The 22265-nt window shown below is 34.9% G+C and overlaps 1 protein-coding gene across 3 annotated transcripts in view; it reads left to right on the plus strand.

Moving 5' to 3' along the window:
* The window catches only part of Sntg1 (syntrophin gamma 1), a 409578-nt gene that overhangs the window by 367235 nt on the left and 20078 nt on the right, over nucleotides 1-22265 (plus strand). For all 3 annotated transcript variants that reach the window (XM_041657058.1, XM_041657057.1, XM_041657059.1), the window contains 4 exons: nucleotides 13376-13492; nucleotides 15387-15458; nucleotides 18528-18680; nucleotides 21991-22083. In XM_041657058.1, the coding sequence (XP_041512992.1) occupies nucleotides 13376-13492; nucleotides 15387-15458; nucleotides 18528-18680; nucleotides 21991-22083 (435 nt within the window). The remainder of the gene's footprint in view (nucleotides 1-13375; nucleotides 13493-15386; nucleotides 15459-18527; nucleotides 18681-21990; nucleotides 22084-22265) is intronic.

Raw genomic sequence — 22265 nt, forward strand, 5'->3', positions numbered from 1 at the left:
TCTTTAAAGACTTCATTTTATTTTTTAAAATTATTTCTTTCTGTAAGTGCGTAAACTTTATTTTTCTTAAGCCTACATACATTTTTTAAACACACTGTGACCCGTTCAGAGGTTAATTTTTGTTTGAATCTGTCTTTACTGTGTATCTGTAATCCTTTTATGATCATTGTTGTGAACTGTTAAGGAGGCATGGCTAGGACTAGAGCGGCTGCTTTGGCTGCTGGTTCTACCCTGCTTGGCTTCCCTACATGACAGAGGTTCATTTTCTGCTAGCTGGGTTTACCACTCCAGCTCTCTGAGGGTCTCAATTTGCCCCATGTAGTATCTTTCATTGTATCTTTTTCTTATATTGTTCTTGTCGCTTTAACACTGTACTTTGATGTAGCTATATAGCTAACTGCCTCAGTATTTCACGCTTTTGTTAAAACAGTCTGTTTCTGAGACCACACGATGATCAACACTATAATTTTCATCCTTTCCAAACACTCATTTCTTCCCTTGCATATTTTATTTACTTTCTGGTTATTACCTTTAATACTTTTCTCCACGTAATACACATGTATTATTTTTCAGTTTGTACTCTTCCAAACTTAAATGCATATTTGCATGTTTTCACTGCTGTATCCCAGTCAGTGTCTATGACAGAGGCTTGTGAAAATTATATTTGTTCAACCAAAAATGTTACTCATAAATGCTGAAACAATGGATTTCATGATATCTGATATTTATCTTGGAGAAAAGTAAAAATAATCTGGATTTTAATCTCATTCATGAATATCGATAAATTAAAATGTTTTCATTGTCGAGAACATTCTATGAAGGGCAATTTTTTAGGGAACATGGATGCATATGCCCAGAAAATATACATCCAATCTTCTGTCAGTGTTTCCTGCCCTGCTTACAATTCTGCTTCTGTTTCTGTGTGGACACAGGTGTGTATCCTTTCTTTCTTGATTGCGCCTGTATAAATTGCTCTGGTCTTATACCAAAACACCTAATCTCAGTGACTTATGAGAAGCCTTTGTAGTTATATTTTTACTATGACAGATCAGAGTAATTGCCGTGGCCTCCAATACGGAGTTTTTAACACAAAACTCCAATTTGTGTTAAAGAAGTAATGGCTGTTCAGCAGGAGTTTTCAGGGAGCACCTGCCAAGAGGAAAAGGCAGTTTATACAACTGATAAAAAAATAACAATAGGCTCATGGGAAAATTAACATAATTGGAAATTATGCTTTTCTCCCTAAAGTGAAGATATTCTTTTTAAGCACAGGCACAGAGAGTGTGTGGAACTAATCATGCCACATTGTTCATATTGACAGTTCTCTGTGAAATTTATTTTGCTAATACAGCTTTTATAGAAATACTTACACAGCAAAAGTCTTAAAAATACTTTAGAAAAAAATTGCTCAAGCCATGATCAACTGATAATGGGTTTAATGCAAGTAGAAGTTTGCTGGAAGGGACTGTGGGGTATGTTTCAACTTCTATGATAAGAAAGGAGGGCAGGCTTTAGGACATCAGTGTGCATGTAAATGTCACAGGCCATCAAAGGCTGGGTTATCTGTGAACTGGATTTTTACCTGGAGCTAAATAGTCACCCAGGATGCTACCAATGGACAGTAACAGTGGACAGAGGACAAAATCTACATCAATATTAATAAGTAGATGAACAAACCCTTGATTAAATGTCAGTCCTTCCAGGTGCTTCCCTAGAAAAGAGGCAGCAACAGTGAACATACACAAGAGGCGCCAGGGACGTGAAAGGTGACTGGAGAGCCACATAGTGTCACCAGCATGGACTATGCTCTGCCAGAACTCTAGGAACAATATCAAAAGCAGGTTTAGTGACTTGTGTTGGAGACAGCATTCTCTGCACAATGCTAAGCAAAATGACATTTAAATCTTCAATCTTGGGGAGGCACTCCTACCTTCCCCTGACTCAGACTGAAGATAAAATGAGCATTTCTAGTGAGGAAGAGCATCTTGTAAAAAAGGTGTAACCAAACCAGGACTCCTCTGCATATAACGTGAGCACTATTGCCCATTGTTATCTAGATGTATCTTAGCCTTAGCCTAGAAAACGTCTATTTAAAACAGCTTCTGGCTATGAGATTTTAGCTTTAGTGAGAGGCTGTGCACATCTATAGCAAGAAACAGAAAGACAGGAATTTTAATATAAATTGTTTCAGATTGCTTGGTAGATTTCATACAAAGTGACTGTTAAAATCACTTAATTCTGTGTCTTTTATTTGCCAATATATAAAAAATAATTTAGAAAAGTCCAATGTATTAAGTCCATAATTTTCATAAATTTGTTATTTGATATCTATTTTATTCTTTATAGTTTCTAATTACCAGCTATGAGAACCTTCTCATATTATGCATACATTATAAGTATGTATGATTACTTATTCAATTTTTGCACATAGTGATTTTAAGCTCTGCCTCAGAATCACTCTCCTGTCTGGCCCAGCTTTCCTGTTCTGCCCCAGAAAGTTCTTTATTTTCTAAATTATATTTTTATCTACATATATGGCTCATAAACATTGATTAAAGAATATGAATTAAATAAATTGTATACCAATAATTTGGAATGTCAAATGGTGTTTTCTTACTCATGAATGAATTTGCTTTTGTTCCTAACCACATAAAATTGTGTACTATTGCTTTGACCCTAGTCAAGCCTAGTTACCTTCCCACTGGCACAATCTGTAGGAAGCATTGCCTATTACTTAACATTTTGTTCTTCCTTACAGACTTTGCCTGTTTTTGTTTTGTTTTTTTCTTCCCTTTATGCCTCTTTCATCCAACATATGTTTTTTAGGATCTTGAAACTGCAGGGATTCATATTCCAGAAACGACTAACTAAATTATGGAAAGAGGGGAGGGGCAGTGAAGTGACTTACCTTCTAGATTTCTTAGATTCCTTGGATATTCTCTGTTCCCTTGGTGGCCTTGTTATGCCCTCCAACACGTTTCGCCATCTGTTTAAAATGTCCTGCTTACTTGGCTTTTTTTCCCAGGTGTAGATGTAATCTACAGCAAAATAGCTTTGAACTTTCCTGTCTATTTGGAGATGTTCTGGGCGTCAATCCCTCATATCTCCTGCACTCTCTTTCATGTCCCAGAGCACTCTCCGTGTGGTTTCTTCTGCTTACATACAGCCATGATCTTTCTTAATGGATACCAAGTATAGTATATTTTAACATAATCAGGTGATCTTTTGCCATATTTAAGGAATAGGTATCACTCCAAGATGCAGACTCTGTCACCATTATCTAGAGGGCTTATTAAAATAGTGGAAGCTGACCTGTGCCAGTTTCTTTGTACTTCAGAAGCTCTGGGAGAGACTTTGGGAATTTGTCCATGATCGTTTCAGAGATAATACAGACCCAGGATCACACAGTCAAAGGAAGATGAGAGAAGGCAGAACGATGTGCCACGTTTCTGTCTTCACCTTGTGCAAACAGACAGACAGATTTATGGACCTGTTTCTAGTAGACAACTGAGTTTAAAAATTATTAATAATTTTTCTTCTATTTTCTTGAATTTACTTCAATTATTAACCATTCTGTGTACTCCTTCACAGGTTGTATTCAATCTGCTTTGTTAAACACTTTGTTTCCCAAAATCTATGAATAAATATGAAAATTATTTAAAATTAAATAATTTAAAATCATTTAAAATTCTGTTAATTCCATTCAAAATCTTATAAAATATTGTTGCAAATACAGACAATTGCCTCTAAAGTTTATATAGAAAGGCAAAAGCTCAAAGTATTCACAAACTTGTTGAATACGAACAACGTTGGAAAGTAAGGCAATGTGACATCAGGGGACTCAGACATCAGGCTCAGTGGAGAATGTTAGAAGGCTCATAGCCCAACAAAGACAATTAATTGACTTTTGAAAAAGATAATGGTGCTTCAAGGGGAAAATAGTTTGTTCATTTAACAAATAGTGTAGGAGAAATGAATAGCTATATTTAATAATCTACACAGACATGGTGACTTCATAAAGTACAACACATGCCAGTGAACTAAGAATGAAATGTGTAGTTGTTAGACTCCTAACAAATAATAAAGGAAAAAGTAGAGATGACTTTGAGTGTGTTTATTGATGACTTCGATAAAACAGCCAAACAATAACCTGTGAAATATTTGATATACAGGGCTTCAGTGAGAGTAAAATTCTCTACGATAAAAGGCAGTGTAGAAAATGAGAATTCAGTGCAAAAACTTAAAGCATTTCCAAAACAAAGTCAATGGATAACTATTATGAAAAAATACTGTGAACCCTTGAAGTAAAAAATAGCATAATATAAGAAAGAAGCTTCCTGATTAAAACAAAATTCTCAAAGTCCTCATCAAAGAAAAAACACGAATGATAATAGCGATTTCAAATTTCAATAAATAGCTAGGTTGGATTTTGATTATCCAGTGCCTTTTGGACCTGTCTCTGAGGGCTTTTCTGGTAGCGATTGGCTGGGATAAAGCATACACCATGAGAGTTGGAGTACATTCCTATGGGCAGATTGGCTGGGATAAAGCATACCCATGAGAGTTGGAGTACATTCCTATAGGCAGATTGAAGCAAAGTGTGAATAAGAACAAAACTTCCGTTTTGCTTCTCAGTCTGCTCATGTGTGAACAGGAGCTTCAGACTCCTGTAACCACAGCTGAGATTGGTTTGTCACATTAGACGGCAGCCCTTCAAACTGTGTTCAAAATGAAAGTTATGACAGCATGGAACCTTGAATAAAATTTGAGCTGCAGAAGGCAAGCAATGTGCCCCAGGGCAGGTTCTCTTTGTGGAGCTTCTGGGTGGGTTGTGCATAAAGCTGTTAAGGTAAAGCCAAAGTTGCAGTGGAGAACACAGGATATTGGAGATTTCATAAATGTTGCATGTCTTCTAAGGGAAGTTGTAACTATCCAGAAGAAACATTATCAGAAATAGACCAAAAATTTTTGCAGGCAACACAGTTGGAAAGACTGCTTACTTAAACCTGTATACCAACTAATTCCACAATAGCCCAAAGGTGTTGTACATAGAACTCTGCTAAGCTTTTCTTTTGCTATATTAAACTTCTTCTCTTTTGAAGTCATTTTTTTATTGTGTAATTGCATAATTGAATTATGCGTATTGTTTACGATTTTGCAAAGGCTCACAATTTAAAGGTTATCTTTAACATCAGAAGAGATTTTTGTGTTTCTACTTTAGAAAGTATTGATGCAATTATATCTGTGGAGAAGCTTGAAGTTGTATTAAATAAATTTTGCATTGTGTGACAGACATGAAATTATGAGAACCAAGCAAGGAATGTCAAAACTTGAATGTGAACACTCCTCATGCATCTAATTTGTTGGTTAATTTGCTTACCAGTTCTAGGTTCTCAGACTTTGTGAGTTGTCATCTCTGCTGGGGTAGGCTGTTAGTGATGCAGCTGTCTTTGAGGAGTTTTGTTCCTTTAAGTAACCCCTAATCTTTTGTTCTTATAAGTATCCCCAATAGTATTCATAGTTGACCAAATTGAACTTTGTTGTTACTTGTATCTTGGTTAATTATAGGTTTCCTATATGGAAAGAGGAAATGTGTGTTGTATCTCTCTAGAGAGTATAGTTTCACACATTATAATTGGCATCTGAACGGGAACAGAATGGAACTAAAAATTAATTGGGGACAAATGAATGCATGGTCCTGGCTCAAGGTAGCAAGGCATGCAATTTAAACTGAACACCCTGATTTGCAAATAGCCATGCAGGAAATTCTAATATAGCCAACTTTTTCTCTATGATGTTTATTGGTGTATCTTTTGTTATAGCAGCAGTTGTGTGGTTCTTGCTATGACTGGTGAGGCTTGCAAGTAAGTCTGAGATACAGGGTTAGAAGTGTCTTTGGGAGGAGTCACAGTATGGCAGTCTTAGTCTGGGTGGTAAGGAGTGGCATACCTGCTTGATGATTGGGGTCCACCATGGAAATACAAAGATGCCTTGAAAATATTTAAATGTTCAGAGGAAATTTGGCAGCCACTGAGATTAGTGCACAAGGCTCGAGTCGTTGGCAAGCTGCATCAGAGTTTGTGTGATCTCTATTGTGTTTAGGAAGAAATGCATCTGAGCCCGAGATGGTTTTTTTAAAAGGCATTTGTTAGTGTAAAGTAGGGATTGCAACAAGAAAGGGAGACTTTATTGTTTTCTATATTAGTTTGTGATTTGTCTAGCACGTTAGATAAACAAGAGGATGAGATGGAGGTATTGGCTTGGGGGCTAGATAGAAAGAGAGTACACGCTAGATAACTGCTTAGAAGCACTTACTGGCATTCTAGAACTTAGAAACTATGGGAGAATTTAGAGAGTGAAAAGATATCTGTAGGGTCTAACTTACAATAGGGAAAAGGTAGAAGTGGGTTCTGGAATCCAGTATGCTTATGTGGACACAATAGTTTAGTGTAAGTAACTACAGTAATCAGGGAATAGCTTGGGCAGCTAGATTTGGGGAAAAGTTTTAAACAAGTAATGAAAGAGCTTGCCACAGTCTAGGTTTTGAGGCTGTGGGATGTGGCAAAGCATGGGATCAGTTAGACTGCTGGGGAAGCAGCCAGACTGAATAATGTAACTCCCCAGCCCTGCCTTAAGATAAAGGCTGCAAAGCCAGAGACAGTATAAAGGAATTCAGTACCTAATGGGCTAGCTTATCAACACCATTAGGAACTTAGTTATCTCCCTCTGAAGTCCCCATAAGTATCATAATTTTGAGGACCATCGAAGAGGGAAAGGTGCTATTGAGGAAATTTGGAATAAGAGAATTTGTGTTTGAACCCAAGCTCACTGGGACCGACACACCTATGTTCACAGAGATAAGGTTTGATTCAGCAGGAACCTCAAGGCATGTATGGGGCTTTAGAAGCTCTATTGAACCCTTTAAGGAAGGATAGATCTTCAAAAAGTCTGAAAAGCTTTGACAGATATAAGAATAAGTAGTGTCTAGAAAGTCAGAGAGTAACATAGAGGAAATAGGAAAAAGGCAAGACAAAGGAAGCACTTATTTGGGCTACCTGATGACAAACACAAGATTTACACCAAGCTAGAGTTCCTAACGAAAATATTGAAAGTTAACTTTTGCACTTGTGTGCCTCTGGATAGTCTTTAGACTGATGAGCAGTTCACCAAAGGACGAAAGGATTAACATGCATGAAGATCAGACAGGTAGTCGGGTTTCCTAGGCTGCAGTGGAAGAGGTGCTATCCAAGATACCTATGACAAGGTAGACAATGAGACCTCCTGACGAGTTACAGCCATTAATGTTCAAAACATTTTGGCTTTGGTGGATACTGGGCTGAATGTGCCAGATTTTATGGCAGTCCCCCAAAGCATCAAGACAATGGGAAACATGACTATTGCAATAATATAGTATAAAGTAAAAAGGAATAAACTGGTTAGGGGTGTGTGTAGTTATTCCCAAATATATACTGTCTCTATTTCTTCACTGCATGGGAGCATTCTGGAGATGGATACATCCCTGGGCTATGTACACTATATACCACTGCTGTAGACTTTCATCTAAAAGTGTGGAAGGTCAAGTCATGCATTTTCTAGCAAGAGGGAAACTTATAAAATTGCATATTCTGATTATAGTGATAGAAGTCAAACAGTTTAGATTCTCTGAGGTCCACAAAGAAATTACAAAAACCATTATTAAATTTTAAAAGATAGAGATTACTTGCCCAGGTCAGAGCCCTTTCAACTGTGAAATATGACCTGTGAAAAAAACAGACGACTCTTGGACTTTCTCTGCAGATTATAGCCTGTGTCCATAAACAAAACGTAGTTACAGGAGTTTGGGGAGCTCTTAGGATACTACCAATTTTTTTTTTTACCCTGTCTAGACCAAGTGGCCTGTCACATGTATAATTTGATCAAAAATAGTACTATATAAGTTTGAGGCAGAAATGTTCAAGAGAATTTGAGCAAGCCACAATCATTTTACTTTTACAGGATCCCAAAGAAAAAACATCACCCCCATGACAGCAGGAAGCAATTCTAGAAAGCAACCTCGCTTCTCCTGACAAAGTTTGTCCTCAAGGTTAGAGAAGCTATTTAGGGGTTGACTATTACTCGCTTAGGGTTGGGGGTTGGGGTGGAAATTATGTAGGCCTAGAAATCTCAAAAGGGAAGATTGAATGAGATAATAGGTAATTTAGTGTGAACTTCACTAATAATTGTAATAATAGTGAGTAATAGAATGAATACTTGTGAGCTATTATTTATGGATATAATTTACACTGGTGTAGTTTCTTGTATACTGATACAAGTTCAAATTATATTTGTTATTTCTGTTTACAACATTTGTACACCTATGCAAAGTTATTTTATACCTGTAATATGCTTTATATTATAATAAGCAAAAAACTTGTTTCATTTTCATAGACACATATGCTGGACCATTGTCTGTTTTTATTTGTGCAGGTATACCCATGATGGCCACAACTTCTAAAAAATGCAGAATTACTGAATAAGCCTTTTCTGAGTTCTAGGCAATTGCCCACTGAAAACCTGAATAAATGTCAATGGTGTGGTGTACATATTTTAATTTTCCAAATCCTGTAAAGTGGAACACATCCATCTGTCAGATTTTATTCCCTTGAATACCCTTTGGGTTTGGTGTTTGGTTATAGAAAGAGCAAGTAGGACATCTCTTTAAAATCTTCTTAGTTTGTTGCCATGTAATAGAAAACTCTTTCTTTAAACTTTTCTATCGACATGGTGTTTCTTATGAAATTCTGAGGTCTTCAGCATGCTTTTAATCAATTTCTGTATTTCCGTATGCTAGAGGACCTGGCAGACCTATATGGGATTGATTGTGTGTTATGTATATGGGACAAAGCTTATTCCTCATTATATCTTGAACCTGTATGAATAATGAAGTCAATTGTATATCATCTGGTATGAATTCAGCAGTTTCAGTATGTAAAACAACTTTTTCTGCATATTGTGAATCAGTAATTATATTGAGAGGTTCTTTAAAATTCCTTAGTGCCATGAGAATAGCATTCTGCCTTTTGGGCAGAATTATAAGGGCTTTGTTCCCCCTTACATAAATCTTGTGTTTTGTAACCTGCTTTTTCTGATTTATTTGTGTCTGTATAAAATGTATGGGCTCCAGTTACTGGTACATCATGTACAATTCAGGGAAGAATCCAAATAGTTCTCTTTATAAGGTTAATTCTATCACTTTTGGGACAATTGCTATTAATTTCTTCCAAAAAATTAGCACAAGTTCTTTGCCAAGGTTCATTGTCTTCCCATAATTTTTTAATTTAATCAGCAGTAAAAGGGACTATAATTTCTGCTGCGTCTTTACCTGCTAGTTGACAAAGTCTCAACTTTCCTTTTATAATTAATTCAGGGACTTTTCCACATAAGATTTTAATTTTTTTCTTCATTTGTGTGGTAAAAAGACCCATTTTAAGATAATATCTTCTGGTAGAAGAAATTCTGGAAGGCAATATGACTAAAATAAAACTAAGATTTGGATTCAACTTATCCACATGTGCCTCCTATAATTTCTCCTCAACAATTGTCAATTCCTTTTCTGCTTCAGCTGTTAATTATCTGGTACTATTCAAGTCTTTAACACCATCTAAGGTTTTGTTTAAATGAATTATTAGATCAAGTATTATACCAATAGCTGGTCATAGACTGAAAATGTCTCCTAACAATCTTTGAAAGCCATTAAGAGTCCACAACTGTTCTCTCCTAATTTTGCCTTTTGTGTTCTAATTTTCTGTAAACCTATTTTGTAACCTAGGTAATTGATAGATTTCTTCTTTGTATTTTTTCAGGAGCAATTTGTAATTCCTATTTAGGCAAAACTTTTTTTACTTCTTCAAACATTCTTTCTCAAGTATCTGCATTTGTCATCAATGTAATGGTGAATTATAGACTTTGAAAATTGCTTGTGTATTATTTTCAATGGCTGATTTATAAAGTATTGGCACATGGTGGAACTATTGAGCATTACCTATAGGAGGATGGTCCACTAATATCTCCTAGTAGGTTGAGAATTATTATAAGTAGGCACTGTGAAATAAATTTTTCTCTATCTTTGTCTTGTAAAGGTATAGTAAAGAAACAATCCTTTAAATCAATAACTATAAGAGGCCATCCTTTTGGTAATAGTGAAGGCAGAGGAATTCAAGACTGTAGAGGGCCCATAGGTTGGATAAACTTGTTGATAACTCTTAGATCTGTCACCATTCTTCATTTTCCTTATTTTTTTTAACAAAAAATACAAGAGAACTCCAAGGGCTGGTTGATTCTTCAATATGGTGAGCATCTAATTTCTCCTCTACCAGCTGTTCTAAAGCCTACAGTTTGTCTTCTGTTAAAGGCCATTGTTTACCCCTTGTGGGTTTCTCAGTTGACCATTTTAAAGGCAAGGCTGTTAGTACCTCTGAAGGTTTGTTAGTTGCTTTGTGTTCTTGTACAGCCTGAATGGCTGGTGATGTTTGTTTATAATATCTATAATATCCTTCCCAGAAATATGAGGTTTTGGGGACTGCAGGAAGGTTAACCCGGGCATTCCATTGTTGCAATAGGTCACAGTACCATAAATTCACTACATTATTAGTTACATATGGTCTCAGCCTTCCTTTCTGTCCTTCAGGCCCTATGCATTCAACCCACCTCATGTTTTGTTTTACTTGAGATAGGGTTCCTTGGAATTGAATATCTGCCTCTTGAAGAGGCCAGTCTGGATGCCAAGATTCTGGGGTAATGATAGTCACATCCACACTTGTGTCTAGCAATCCCTCAGTTACAACACTGGTTAGCTCTTCCTGACTTCTTCAGTCTTTTTTCTTATATCATCCAGGAACATCTTCAGAGTAGTAGCACCATCCATTGTGGGATGGAACGTTCTACATCCATTGTTAATTAGGATGCTCTATATACTGGATCTCTGGCTAATATGCTGGAGAATTTTCACAATTGATGATCCTTCTACCTAAATGATTAAAGTTTGCTTCAAATTGGCAAAGACTAAGTAGGAAAAATATTATTTAATTTTGTTTATATTCATGTATGTGTTGTTGTAGAATGTTATTTTAAATTGTGGTACATTTGTTTATGCTGTGAAACATTTTTTTTAATTATTTATTTATTATGTGTACAATATTCTGTCTGTGTGTCTGCCTGCAGGCCAGAAGAGGGCATACAGATCACATTTCAGATGGTTGTGAGCCACCATGTGGTTGCTGGTAATTGAACTCAGGACCTTTGGAAGAGCAGGCAATGCTCTTAACCACTGAGCCATCTTTCCAGCCCCTGTGAAACATTTTTTTAAGGATACAAAGCTGTGTTTCAATCTTTTATGTTGTATTTGCTTAACTCTGTGAAGCTATGGTTTTTTGCTTGTCTGAAACACTTGATGATCTAATAAAGAGCTGAATGACAAAGAGTGAGTCAGGAGAAATGAAAGGTGGGGATAGCAGGGCAAAGAGAATAAATAGAAAGGGAAATCTGTGAGGAAAAGAAGGAGCAAGATAGAACAAGGAGAAGATGACATCAGGGGTCAGACATCTAGCTACACAGCAAACCATGGAGAAAGAAGTAAGATGTACAGAAAAAAAGGAAAAATCCCAGAGGCAAAAGATAGATGGGATAATTTAATGTAAGAAAAGCTGGCTAGAAACAAGCCTCTGTGTGTTTATTTGTGAGTTGGGTGGTGGTGTCCTCCAAAAGTCAAAAGAGTAAAAAGAGTATGATAATTAACAGCAATGTGTCAATGCATATCTGTATGCATGTATGTAAGTATAAACATATATATGTAAAAGTTTTTTATGATGAAAGTAGCTTTATTGCTTTCAATGTTTGATGTCATTCTATTAATTATAGTTGATTATATAAAAATAAATACAAATAACATTTTGTGCTTATATCTTATCATTTGATTAAAAATTGAAAAGTCAATGAAGAGTTTAATTATAGTGTAAATTTCAAAACATACATTTTAAAACATACTCTGAGGGAGACGATACAAATCCCAATTCCTAATGTTGTTAAATCTGAGACTTTACAATCAGAAGGAAGTTGTTATATAAACTAAGATAGTGTACAATCGCATTCATTTTAGACAGCAAAAACAATGCAATGGGAAGTAGGGGTCACCTGTATGTAAGTGGAAACTATTATGCAGGTTCTTTTGTTATTACTCTTCAATCTTTACCATAGTATACTTCATACAAACCGTGTTAAACCGGAGAGATGGCTCAGTGGTTCAGAGCATTGCCTGCTCTTCCAAAGGTCCTGAGTTCAATTCCCAGCAACCACATGGTGGCTCACAACCATCTGTAAAGATGTCTGGCGCCCTCATCTGGCCTTCAGGCATACAGACAGAATATTGTATACATAATAAGTAAATAAATAAATATTTAAAAAAAAAATAAACCCAGGTGTGCACATGAGAAAGACCTTAGCCTCTGGTAGTTTGGTATTAGCAATTAGATGGTCATGACAGATGAGCTGAGAGTTCTCTCAGAGTTCTACTACACCTCTGGTGGAGTGTATTGGTCACTAAGACCAGCTACACTTTGTTGTGTGTTAAATGTTTTATTTGTCATAGCAGGTTTTATAGAAAAGAATAAAATGGAGGGATCAGTCTCTGAAAGTCATTAAAAAAATAAAACCTGTGAGGTAAGAAGAATCTTCCAATACAGAATCAATGAAGTGTCTTTGGATAAACCTATAATATTTAATATATTTGTGTGAGATTGAGTCCTATATTTAACAGCAAAGCATGAGGAACAATGCATAGCTCATGATTTTCCCATAGAAACTGATCTCTCACAGTCAACGAGACCCAGTGCTACTATCAATCACTGAAAATTAATATGAGAAAAATGAATCTCAAAAATTCTTTTAAACTTTTAAAATATGAGAGCATATCTTATACCCCCGAGGCTAGGGTTTAGAACAAGGATGCTAACCATTCTATCTTGTGATGCCAGAGGATATAGACATCCATTATAGTCAATAGACAGCAAAAAAGGTTTTTACTGCTCATTTACATTTTTAATATTATGAGCATATTCATTATAATAATCATTGGAAAATCGGGAGTTCAGTTAATAGTCTAAGTGAAAACTTTAAGAGCAGAAAGAGAAGGGAATCAGTGGGAAAGTATCTCAAGGCAGTTGGCATGAGGCAACTCCTTTGAGTAATTCATACCCATCATTGATGGGAAGACTGGTATGGTAAACTTTGGCATCAATCAATTAGATAATTTTTCATGAAATTATAACAGCACAGGACACACAAATAGACTGTGGTAATTTCAGTGTGGTCTGGCTGTTAATAGCACTTGCTTTCCTTGCAGATTGTTTACATGGGTTGGTGCGAAGCACGGGAGCAGGAATCACTCCAGGACCGTGTGTACACACCTGTCTTTCTCGCCCTGAGGGGCTCCTGTCTTTACAGGTTCCCTTCACCTCCAGTAAGTGCTTGCAACCAAATGATTGAGCTCTTGGAGATGCTGATAGGAGACCGACATGGCATAAATGATGCTTATTTAACAATACATTTTGAAAATGAGGCACAGCACAATTAGTAAATAGTTAATATCTATTTAAAATGTTTTGTCAAATGTAAAGTCTTGAAGAAATTAGATGTTTTTGCTTAAGAATCTTCTAAACAGAACAAGTCATAATATTGTTAAAAGTTCTGTGAAGTGATGGGGAAAGATTTAAGAAATATCCCCACATATATGTGAGGGAATTCAGATTTTTAAAAAAATATTAAACATTAATTCTATATTTGCAGATGCTTTGAGTGTCCTTAGTCTGTATTTGGAGTGTTTCATTGTCTACATTAAATGTTCAATTTGTGTTTAAATTTTAGTAACCCACAATACATAAAACCTCAACATAGTAAGTCAATATTAAGTCTAGGTTTGTAAAGCCAAATTCTATGATGTTAAAACTTTAAATGAAAGGCAGGTGTGATGGTACAAGCCCTTGATCTCAGAGGCTAGAAGATTGAGGAAAGAAGAGTAGGTGTTTAAGGCTGGCCAGGTGAGCATAGTGAGACTGTCAGAAAACCAACTACTTTAATACAGCAAAACAAGAGTAAGCTTAAAAAATATAAAAAGATAAAATGAAATTACCTTGGGGAAAGAGAAATATTTTCGGGAAATACATTAGTTTTCCCTATGGTAAAAATTACGTAGGTAGATCAACCACTAAAGAAAAAAAGGTCATCTTGTCTGTGTCAGAGGATTCAAACCCTGACCATGCAGCCCTAAACAGCTCTGGCTTAGAGCAATGTTGTGCAACATGGTTGAAGTACAAGCCAGGGAAGGCTGCTTACCTTATAGCAGCCAGGATATAGAAAGAATAAGAGGATTTGGGTTGTTAATGCTCCATGAAAGTTCTTGTCTTTGGTGACTTAAACTTCCTTGAATTATAGCCCAACTTCTAAATATTCTGCCATGTCCAAAACTATAACAGACCATTGACAGCCGTTCAATACATGGGTCTTTGAGATATTCAAGTTCAGCTACAGCATTAAGCTGTCACTTTCAAATCAACATATGACCTTCCATATGATGTAGTTCTTTTGGAACTATGTTTGCAATATGTTATATTGTATAATCTACATACACTAAACATGTCTACACATCTCTTTCTTCAAAGCCTTGCTTTGAAAACATGTACCTTACAGAGAAGTAAAACTCAACAAATATTTATTGGCTGTAAACACAAGATGTCATACTGCTCAAAGACAGGTTTAGTAATATAAAGGATCTAGGAGTTTTCAAGTCTGAATCATTGTTATTTTTAATGTTTATGCCTACACAAAATTCATAGTACCAGAAAAAAAATGTTTATATTTCTTGTTGTATTTCTTCCCTGAGTAATTTCTTGTGGTTGGAGGGATAAAATATTTCAAAATAAGTAAGGGAACTATCTTCACAGTGGTGTTGTATCTTCCCAGTATCTCAATAATTTTGGAATGCTTTTTAAATATCAACAACTTATTTTTAAATTATTGAGACACAGGTTGATATTTTATGTCCTTCCCTGCGTCTTACTAAAGGAAAATACATACATATTACTTGCATTAATATATGTGTTCAGAGAGTACACAAATCATTTTTTTTAATTTGTCAAATAGAAAGTGTTACTGACAACTTAAAATACTTTCTGAAAAGAGGGATACAAATGGTCATAAATTTTGAAAAAACCCATATGGCGTAGAATGAACTTTCTATGAACTCCATCACTGATGGAGAAAGCAAAGAAACGCATATGTGAATGTGCCATTATCCAGATGAAGCAGACGGGAGCAGAAGTGCGTTACTAGAGCAAATGGACTGTTCTCTTTTAAAGGTGACCACATGGGATTGGACACGAGCAGAGAAAACCTTCTCCATATGTGAGATCATGTGCAAGGTTCTCAAGGTATGTGCAGCAAGGGCGGGAGCTTCAGTCTGCTATGTTCTGCAGAGTCGGGATCTAAGCTCATGAAGTGCTCATGAATACAGATAACAGATAAATAAAAGAAAATGTGAAGAGAGAAAATAAATGAGAATTAAAGGAGGAAAACTGGGACATACAGAAACACACAGTTACTCAGAGAGCAAGTCTTTGAAATTAGAAAACATGAAATTAAATATAGAAAATACTTGCTTTGCGTTGGGATCTGATAATCACTGTATATCATAGATCAGTTGATTCTCTGTGTGTGACTCATAGAATTCCCATGGCAACAAGTCATTAGAAATTCTGAAAAAAATCTTAAATGACTTACACAGACTGCAGTAAGAATTAAAGTGGTCTATTTGGAAGAAGTATCAGTGCAAGTTTCTCTTTAAAATTTTTATTTTGCAGGTTTGATGTCTACATATCTATAACATGATGCTATGGAAATATTCCATATACTAATATGTAATATAATATATAGAGATAGATGACATCATCTTGAAGCAAACTTTCATTTTCTTCATATCACAGGTTCATTCTTAGTTATCAAAAAAGACAAGTATTTTCAAGGTTAACAACAATTAATATTATTGTTATGGGTAGTATATGCAAATGAATATAAGTACCCTCAAAGCAATATATGACTAAGGCAGAATTTGGTATCAGGAGTGTGTCATTACAGGAACAAACCTGACCATTCTGTTCTTTAGAGATTTGAAAGACTTTGAGACTTTGGAGTAGAACAGTTTTTGAATTGAACGATTTAAATGGGGATTAGGCTATTCTAATAGGAGCCTACAAGATGGTTGTGCTGAGTATGCAATATTGTAGGGGCCAACCTCAAGAGGTTTCAGAGGTCAAGATTATTAGTAAATGGCTTTAAAAACTCCTTTATAACTAAGAGACTGTTGTGCTATTTTGGCAAACAATGGGCTACTTGCTGCCCTTGACCAAAACATTCTGCCTGAAGCTAAATTCAAGAGTTTTGTATTAATAGTGTTGACAGAGTAGAGTTCAAGAAAGACTAATATTGACTGAGTCATGTGTTCATAGATTTCATGCAGATATACAATGAAAAGATGCAAGCAGATCAAGGGAAAATACAAAATATTCAGCTTGAAAAGAAAGGGAACACTAGAAAATGTCATGTTGAAGACAGAATTTTATTTATTAAACCAATTCAAAAGGTTATATACTTACACTCAATATTAACATAAAAATGAATATAGAACTTACATGCAAATTGAGAAAAGAGCAAGTTTTAGTTCAGGTAAAAGTGATGGCTCTACAATTCACTCCTTTTGATCACTATCTATTTTCTGACATTACGTAAGTTACAGCAAATTCCCTTCACTTATGCTCATGTTTTCAGCAATTATACAGCATTAAATTATGCATCTTTTTAACTGCTTGTACTTAATGTGTAATTTGTTATTACACAGCAGAAATGCTTGAAAAAAAATAGCAAGTTATTGGATGTTGTATAGCCTCTCTAAGTCCATAAAACCTTCAGCCTTGTTGACTCTAGAACTTGTCTCTTAACCTCCTGAAATCACAAAACTTTTAGTATTTCTTCATGAATCTCCTCAGAGTCCATCTTCATTCTGTAGAAGTGGCAGCGAACTTTGAAGTGAACACTCTTTAAAACTTCGAAGAAATTCTCTCACTCTCTACCATTTTCAAATTCTGTTGATTTTTTATGCTTTGCTTTGTTTTACTCAAACCAAAGTTTCAAGAAATAGAAATGCCACATGTTTTCTAGGTGGGAAGTGGCTACACCAAGACAGTGTGTGATACAGTGCAGGCATTCAATGACTTCTTTATAATTGTCAACTATATGTCTATAATAAATATTTCTGTAGGCCAGTATTAAACCAATTACTGAGGTAATGAGTATATATAATCTTGACTGCCAGCATAAAGTGTTTACACAAGTATATGAATTTGTTTAAAATGCATAACAACAACTGTGAGACAGTGGGCAGCTAAGGAGACAATGGTGTAAGTCACCCTCTGAAGTTCAGAGTCTTTCTTTAGAAAGGGACTGTGAAATAAGCCAAAGATATTATAAGATGTACCAACAAGCACTCTGTGAATATTTTGACCCCAGAGCATTCTTTCTACCACAATGCATCATGGTAAGTAAACCCATTTTGTAAGAATATCTTAGCATTGCAGTTCCAACAGTGGTCAGCATGCTTCCCCACAAAACATGGTAATAATGGCTCATACTAATACTTAGGAAGAGCAGTGAAAATTAGAGAATTCAACATTCACCACATATTCAATGTTACCTGCATTCACTACTTTTTGCTCAGTCATGTTTTTAAGACTTTGAAAGATTCAGAACATGTTGAGTGTTTAAGAAAGTGAGATATTAAGATAATTAAATGTTTAAAAAGGAAAATGTGAGGAAAGTTACCATACTATGCTTCATTGAGCTTTGTACAGAAGAATCTGAAAGATGACTTAATAATTATATTTAAGATAGAAAAGGAGTCTTTTAAATAAATTGGTGCCCACTCCTTTTTAAAAACATCTAAAACATGTAAAAGGAAAAGTTCACAAGGATGGAAACATAACTCAGCAGTTAAGTGAACTGATTGCAGTTACCAAAGACTTAGGTTTGATTCCCAGGAGTAGATGGTGGTTCACAACTAACTGTAATGCCAATTTCAGGTGATCCAATCCATTTCATCTTCTGGATGCTTCAGGCAAACCCCCATAGAATAATTAAAAAATAAAGCTTATGTAGAGAAGCTAAATAAGAAGGTGAACCCAAAGAAAAACTTATAGTTATCCTCCTGAATATTGGAAGGAGACAAGATTGCCAGGCAAAAATTGGAAACTTGGAGGTGGGGGTGGGGTGGGGAAAAGGGGAGATGGGGAGAAAAAAGTGTAGTGAGTATTCTGATAAGATTAATGACAGTACAGAATTTCACATGTTTTATAGAATCTACACACTGTTTTAAGCAGCATTGGTAGGTATTTTCTGTGCTGAGTATGAATTGATGTATGCCAGCCTGTGTAACTCCAGGTTTTCATCAGGACAGTGACCTGCTGGATCGGCGGAAACATTGCTTTACTATGCAGTCTGAGTGTGGGGAGGACTTCTACTTCTCGGTGGAGTTAGAGAGTGACCTTGCCCAATGGGAACGAGCCTTCCAAACAGCCACCTTCTTAGAAGTAGAACGGATACAGGTAAGAACCTGTGTGTGTGGTACCTGGGGATATCTAACCACTCACTTGAGTTCACAAATACATGAGCACAGTTCTGTGAGGTTGCCCCCATCTCAAATGTTTAGCTGTTATTGAAAAATGAATAATTAGTCATATTATTTAAGTTCTTTTTACATGATTTTGCCTTTGCAGTCTACTTCCTAATAAATATTACTATAATTTGAATCTTATATAAAAATGCTCTGAATGTAGGTCACTATTTATGAGGTTGCTTCAGTTCTATAGACTTGACCACCTAGTTTCTAGATGCCTCCCTTCATCTCTGCCTTTAAAGCAAAGCATAGTATGTGAAGCTTTCTTCAAAGGTTACTGCATGCATGGGCAACCTCATAATTTCTAAGGTTTCTTACCATACCCCTTTTACATGTATTTGAGTAAGTTAAAGGACTTATCAAATCTGACTTAGATATGACTTCATACTGAAGAACTACAATTCAGTAAGTACCCACTGGATACTTGTGATTTGCAAAATGTAGTAAACTTGAATCCATAGAGGAATAAAATAAGCAACCTCTGACAACAAATGTTTCAAATACATGAGATCCTGAAACAAGACACCTCATAGAATTGGTTTTGTGGTTGGCTTGGAATAAGGTAGAGCAAAATTCAAAGTTAAATTGGTTCCTGCCCCTTGCAGTAGACTCTGAGATCAAGGACAAACATACATGGACAGTTATTTTTTTAAACACATACAGTGACAGAAATCAAAGGAAAATATTTGGAATTTATTCAACTTTTGGGTTGTTCATAGTTCATAATTTCTCTTTGTTTATTACATTAGAAATGGGTACATTTATTTGATTGGCTTGGATTTTTCATTTTCATAAAATTTCATTTTCAAATGTGAATAAACTAACAGGAAGAATGTTGTTCAATATGTATAGAATGACTGTCTCAGTTTTGTTAAATATGGGAAAATGGAAGATACGGACTGGCAATACTTACCTATAATCCCAGCAATTGGGAGCTAAAGGCAGGTCAATAAAGTTGAGTGTCATCCTCAGCTGTATAAAGAATTTGAGTCCAGTCTGTGCCACATGGGACCCTGTCTCAATATAGTAAAATACAATAATAGGGAAAGTAGACCTAATGAAAAATGCACAAAAGGAAAACTAATAACTTCATTAATGCTATTGAAAGAGATGATATATAAGTGTTTTTATTTTGAAATAAATTAATATTGCAAAGACTACAAAGTGATGATGTCTACCTTCAAATATATTTATTTACTTATTCATATTTTATTTTGAACCTGTAATAAACATAGTATAGATGCTAACATATTTATTTGAAAGGATGATCCATGAAAGTACACACTTTGAATACAATCTGCATTATCATTTAAATTTATAATTAAACTTAAGAAATGTAGTGAATATTGAAACATAAAAACCACAACATAGGAAAATAGGTTACATTTCCTAACTTAAAAAATAATGTGACGGGCGGTGGTGGCGCACGCCTTTAATCTCAGCACTTGGGAGGCAGAGGCAGGCTGATCTCTGTGAGTTCGAGACCAGCCTGGTCTACAAGAGCTAGTTCCAGGACAGGCTCCAAAACCACAGAGAAACCCTGTCTCGAAAAACCAAAAAAAAAAAAAAAAAAAAAGAAAAGAAAAGAAAAGAAAGAAAGAAACCCTGTCTTGAAAAACCAAAAATAAGTATATAAATAAATAAAAATTACAATTTCCTAAAAGTAATGTGAGATGTAATTCATTTAGGCTAAGATTATTGCCTTTATAATTTTACTAGGGTCATTGACACATTTACTAGGGTCAAAGACACATTTATTTATAACTATAACTAACATTTGTCATAACTATATACTAACATTTGTCATAACTATATACTACATTTGTCATAACTATATACTAACATTTGTCATAACTATATACTAACATTTGTCTTAACTATATACTAACATTTGTCATAACTATAACTAACATTTGTCATAACTCTATACTAACCCAGTTCAACAGTTACTTCTTTAAATATGTTTTGGAAAGTACACTAATGTCAAAAAATAATTACGTTTATTTAAAATTATTTTTGATTTTTTTCGGAATGTGTCTTTATTTGGTAGTAAAAATTTATGTCCAGCGGTTCTTTAAGATATTTGTTTTATGTATATTTTACCTGTAGATGCTATACAATATATAATTATGCAAACATCTTGCAAAGTGATTCATGTTGGAGCTTCCACAAAAGAATAATTTTTTCACAGTAAAATAACTTTTCATTACATAAATGTAACAATTAAACAATAAATAAGCATTTTATTATATAAATGCATTAAATACACTCAGATTTGTTGACATTTTAAGTTATACAGGAAGGCTTTATTGGATCTCAACTTATATATTTATCTATTTATTTGTTTCCATTTAATGATTATTGAGGCAACATAATTTAGTTAGGAATGTTGAACTTAATGAGAAAATTCAATTGCACTATAACAAATACAATTTCACCTGGAATCTTCCTTTTAATTGGATGTACAAAGAAATGGCAAATAATTAAGACTACATAAAAGTAAACACTGTAGCCTTGAACCCTCTTTAATGTTGATCTTAGTTTTAATATATTACTAATGAGTGAATCCAGCTATTTAAGAAGCCCATGTATTAAACAAATACAATCACACCAAAGCATGTACTTTTTCGACCCATTAAGTATGGCTTCTAATCTACTATTTTAACTCTAAATAAATAGTTATCATGGTTTTAGGTTTCTAATGCAAATTAGGCTTTAATCATATGTATATAACATTCTGATAAAAATAACTTGTTATGGTAAGTCATAATTATAGGCACTTGTGATAGGCAATACATTATATAAATATAATACAAACAAATACAATATAAGAATTAGCATCTGAAAATTGCTGAAGGAAACAGTTCCCTCACATGTTATTTATGATTATAGTTCATCTAATACAACCATTTAGCTTGAAATGAAATTCAAAAAAAACTAGAAAACTAGCTATAAAAATGTTTCATGTTGTATATGAGGCCCAAATTGTTTCATATATGAGTTATGTCCTTTTAATATTTTAGTATCTATATTTACTTATCTTTCCAAAATTTTACAAGTAAAATTATGATGCAGGGGATCAAACCTAGAGTCATATTCATGTCAGGAATTTATTATTTTACTGAACCTTACTTATGCACATGCTAAGTATTACATGCATAGAGAATATGTTATATTCCCCCTTGATAGTGATGCTGTACCAATCACCTGGAAGCTAACAGTATTCTCTGCTTTCCCAGTGCAAGACCTATGCTTGTGTGCTGGAGAGTCACCTAATGGGCCTCACGATTGACTTCAGCTCGGGCTTCATCTGCTATGATGCAGCAACAAAGGTAATATGTTCCGGGTGGCGGGAGAATTAGAACGACAATATTGTCAACTGAGAATGAGCGAAAAGCCTTTGAAGTCTTTGCTGGACTCAAAATAATTGTATTTTGGATTTAAGATCCTCATTTTCATTCATGGAACATAATTTACATTTTAATGTGTTTTTCATAAACAAAGTTTGAATTTT

Source organism: Microtus oregoni, unplaced genomic scaffold, assembly GCF_018167655.1.
Source record: "Microtus oregoni isolate MIOR12 unplaced genomic scaffold, Mior012 000008F_ref0000371, whole genome shotgun sequence".
Taxonomy (NCBI): Eukaryota; Metazoa; Chordata; class Mammalia; order Rodentia; family Cricetidae; genus Microtus; species Microtus oregoni.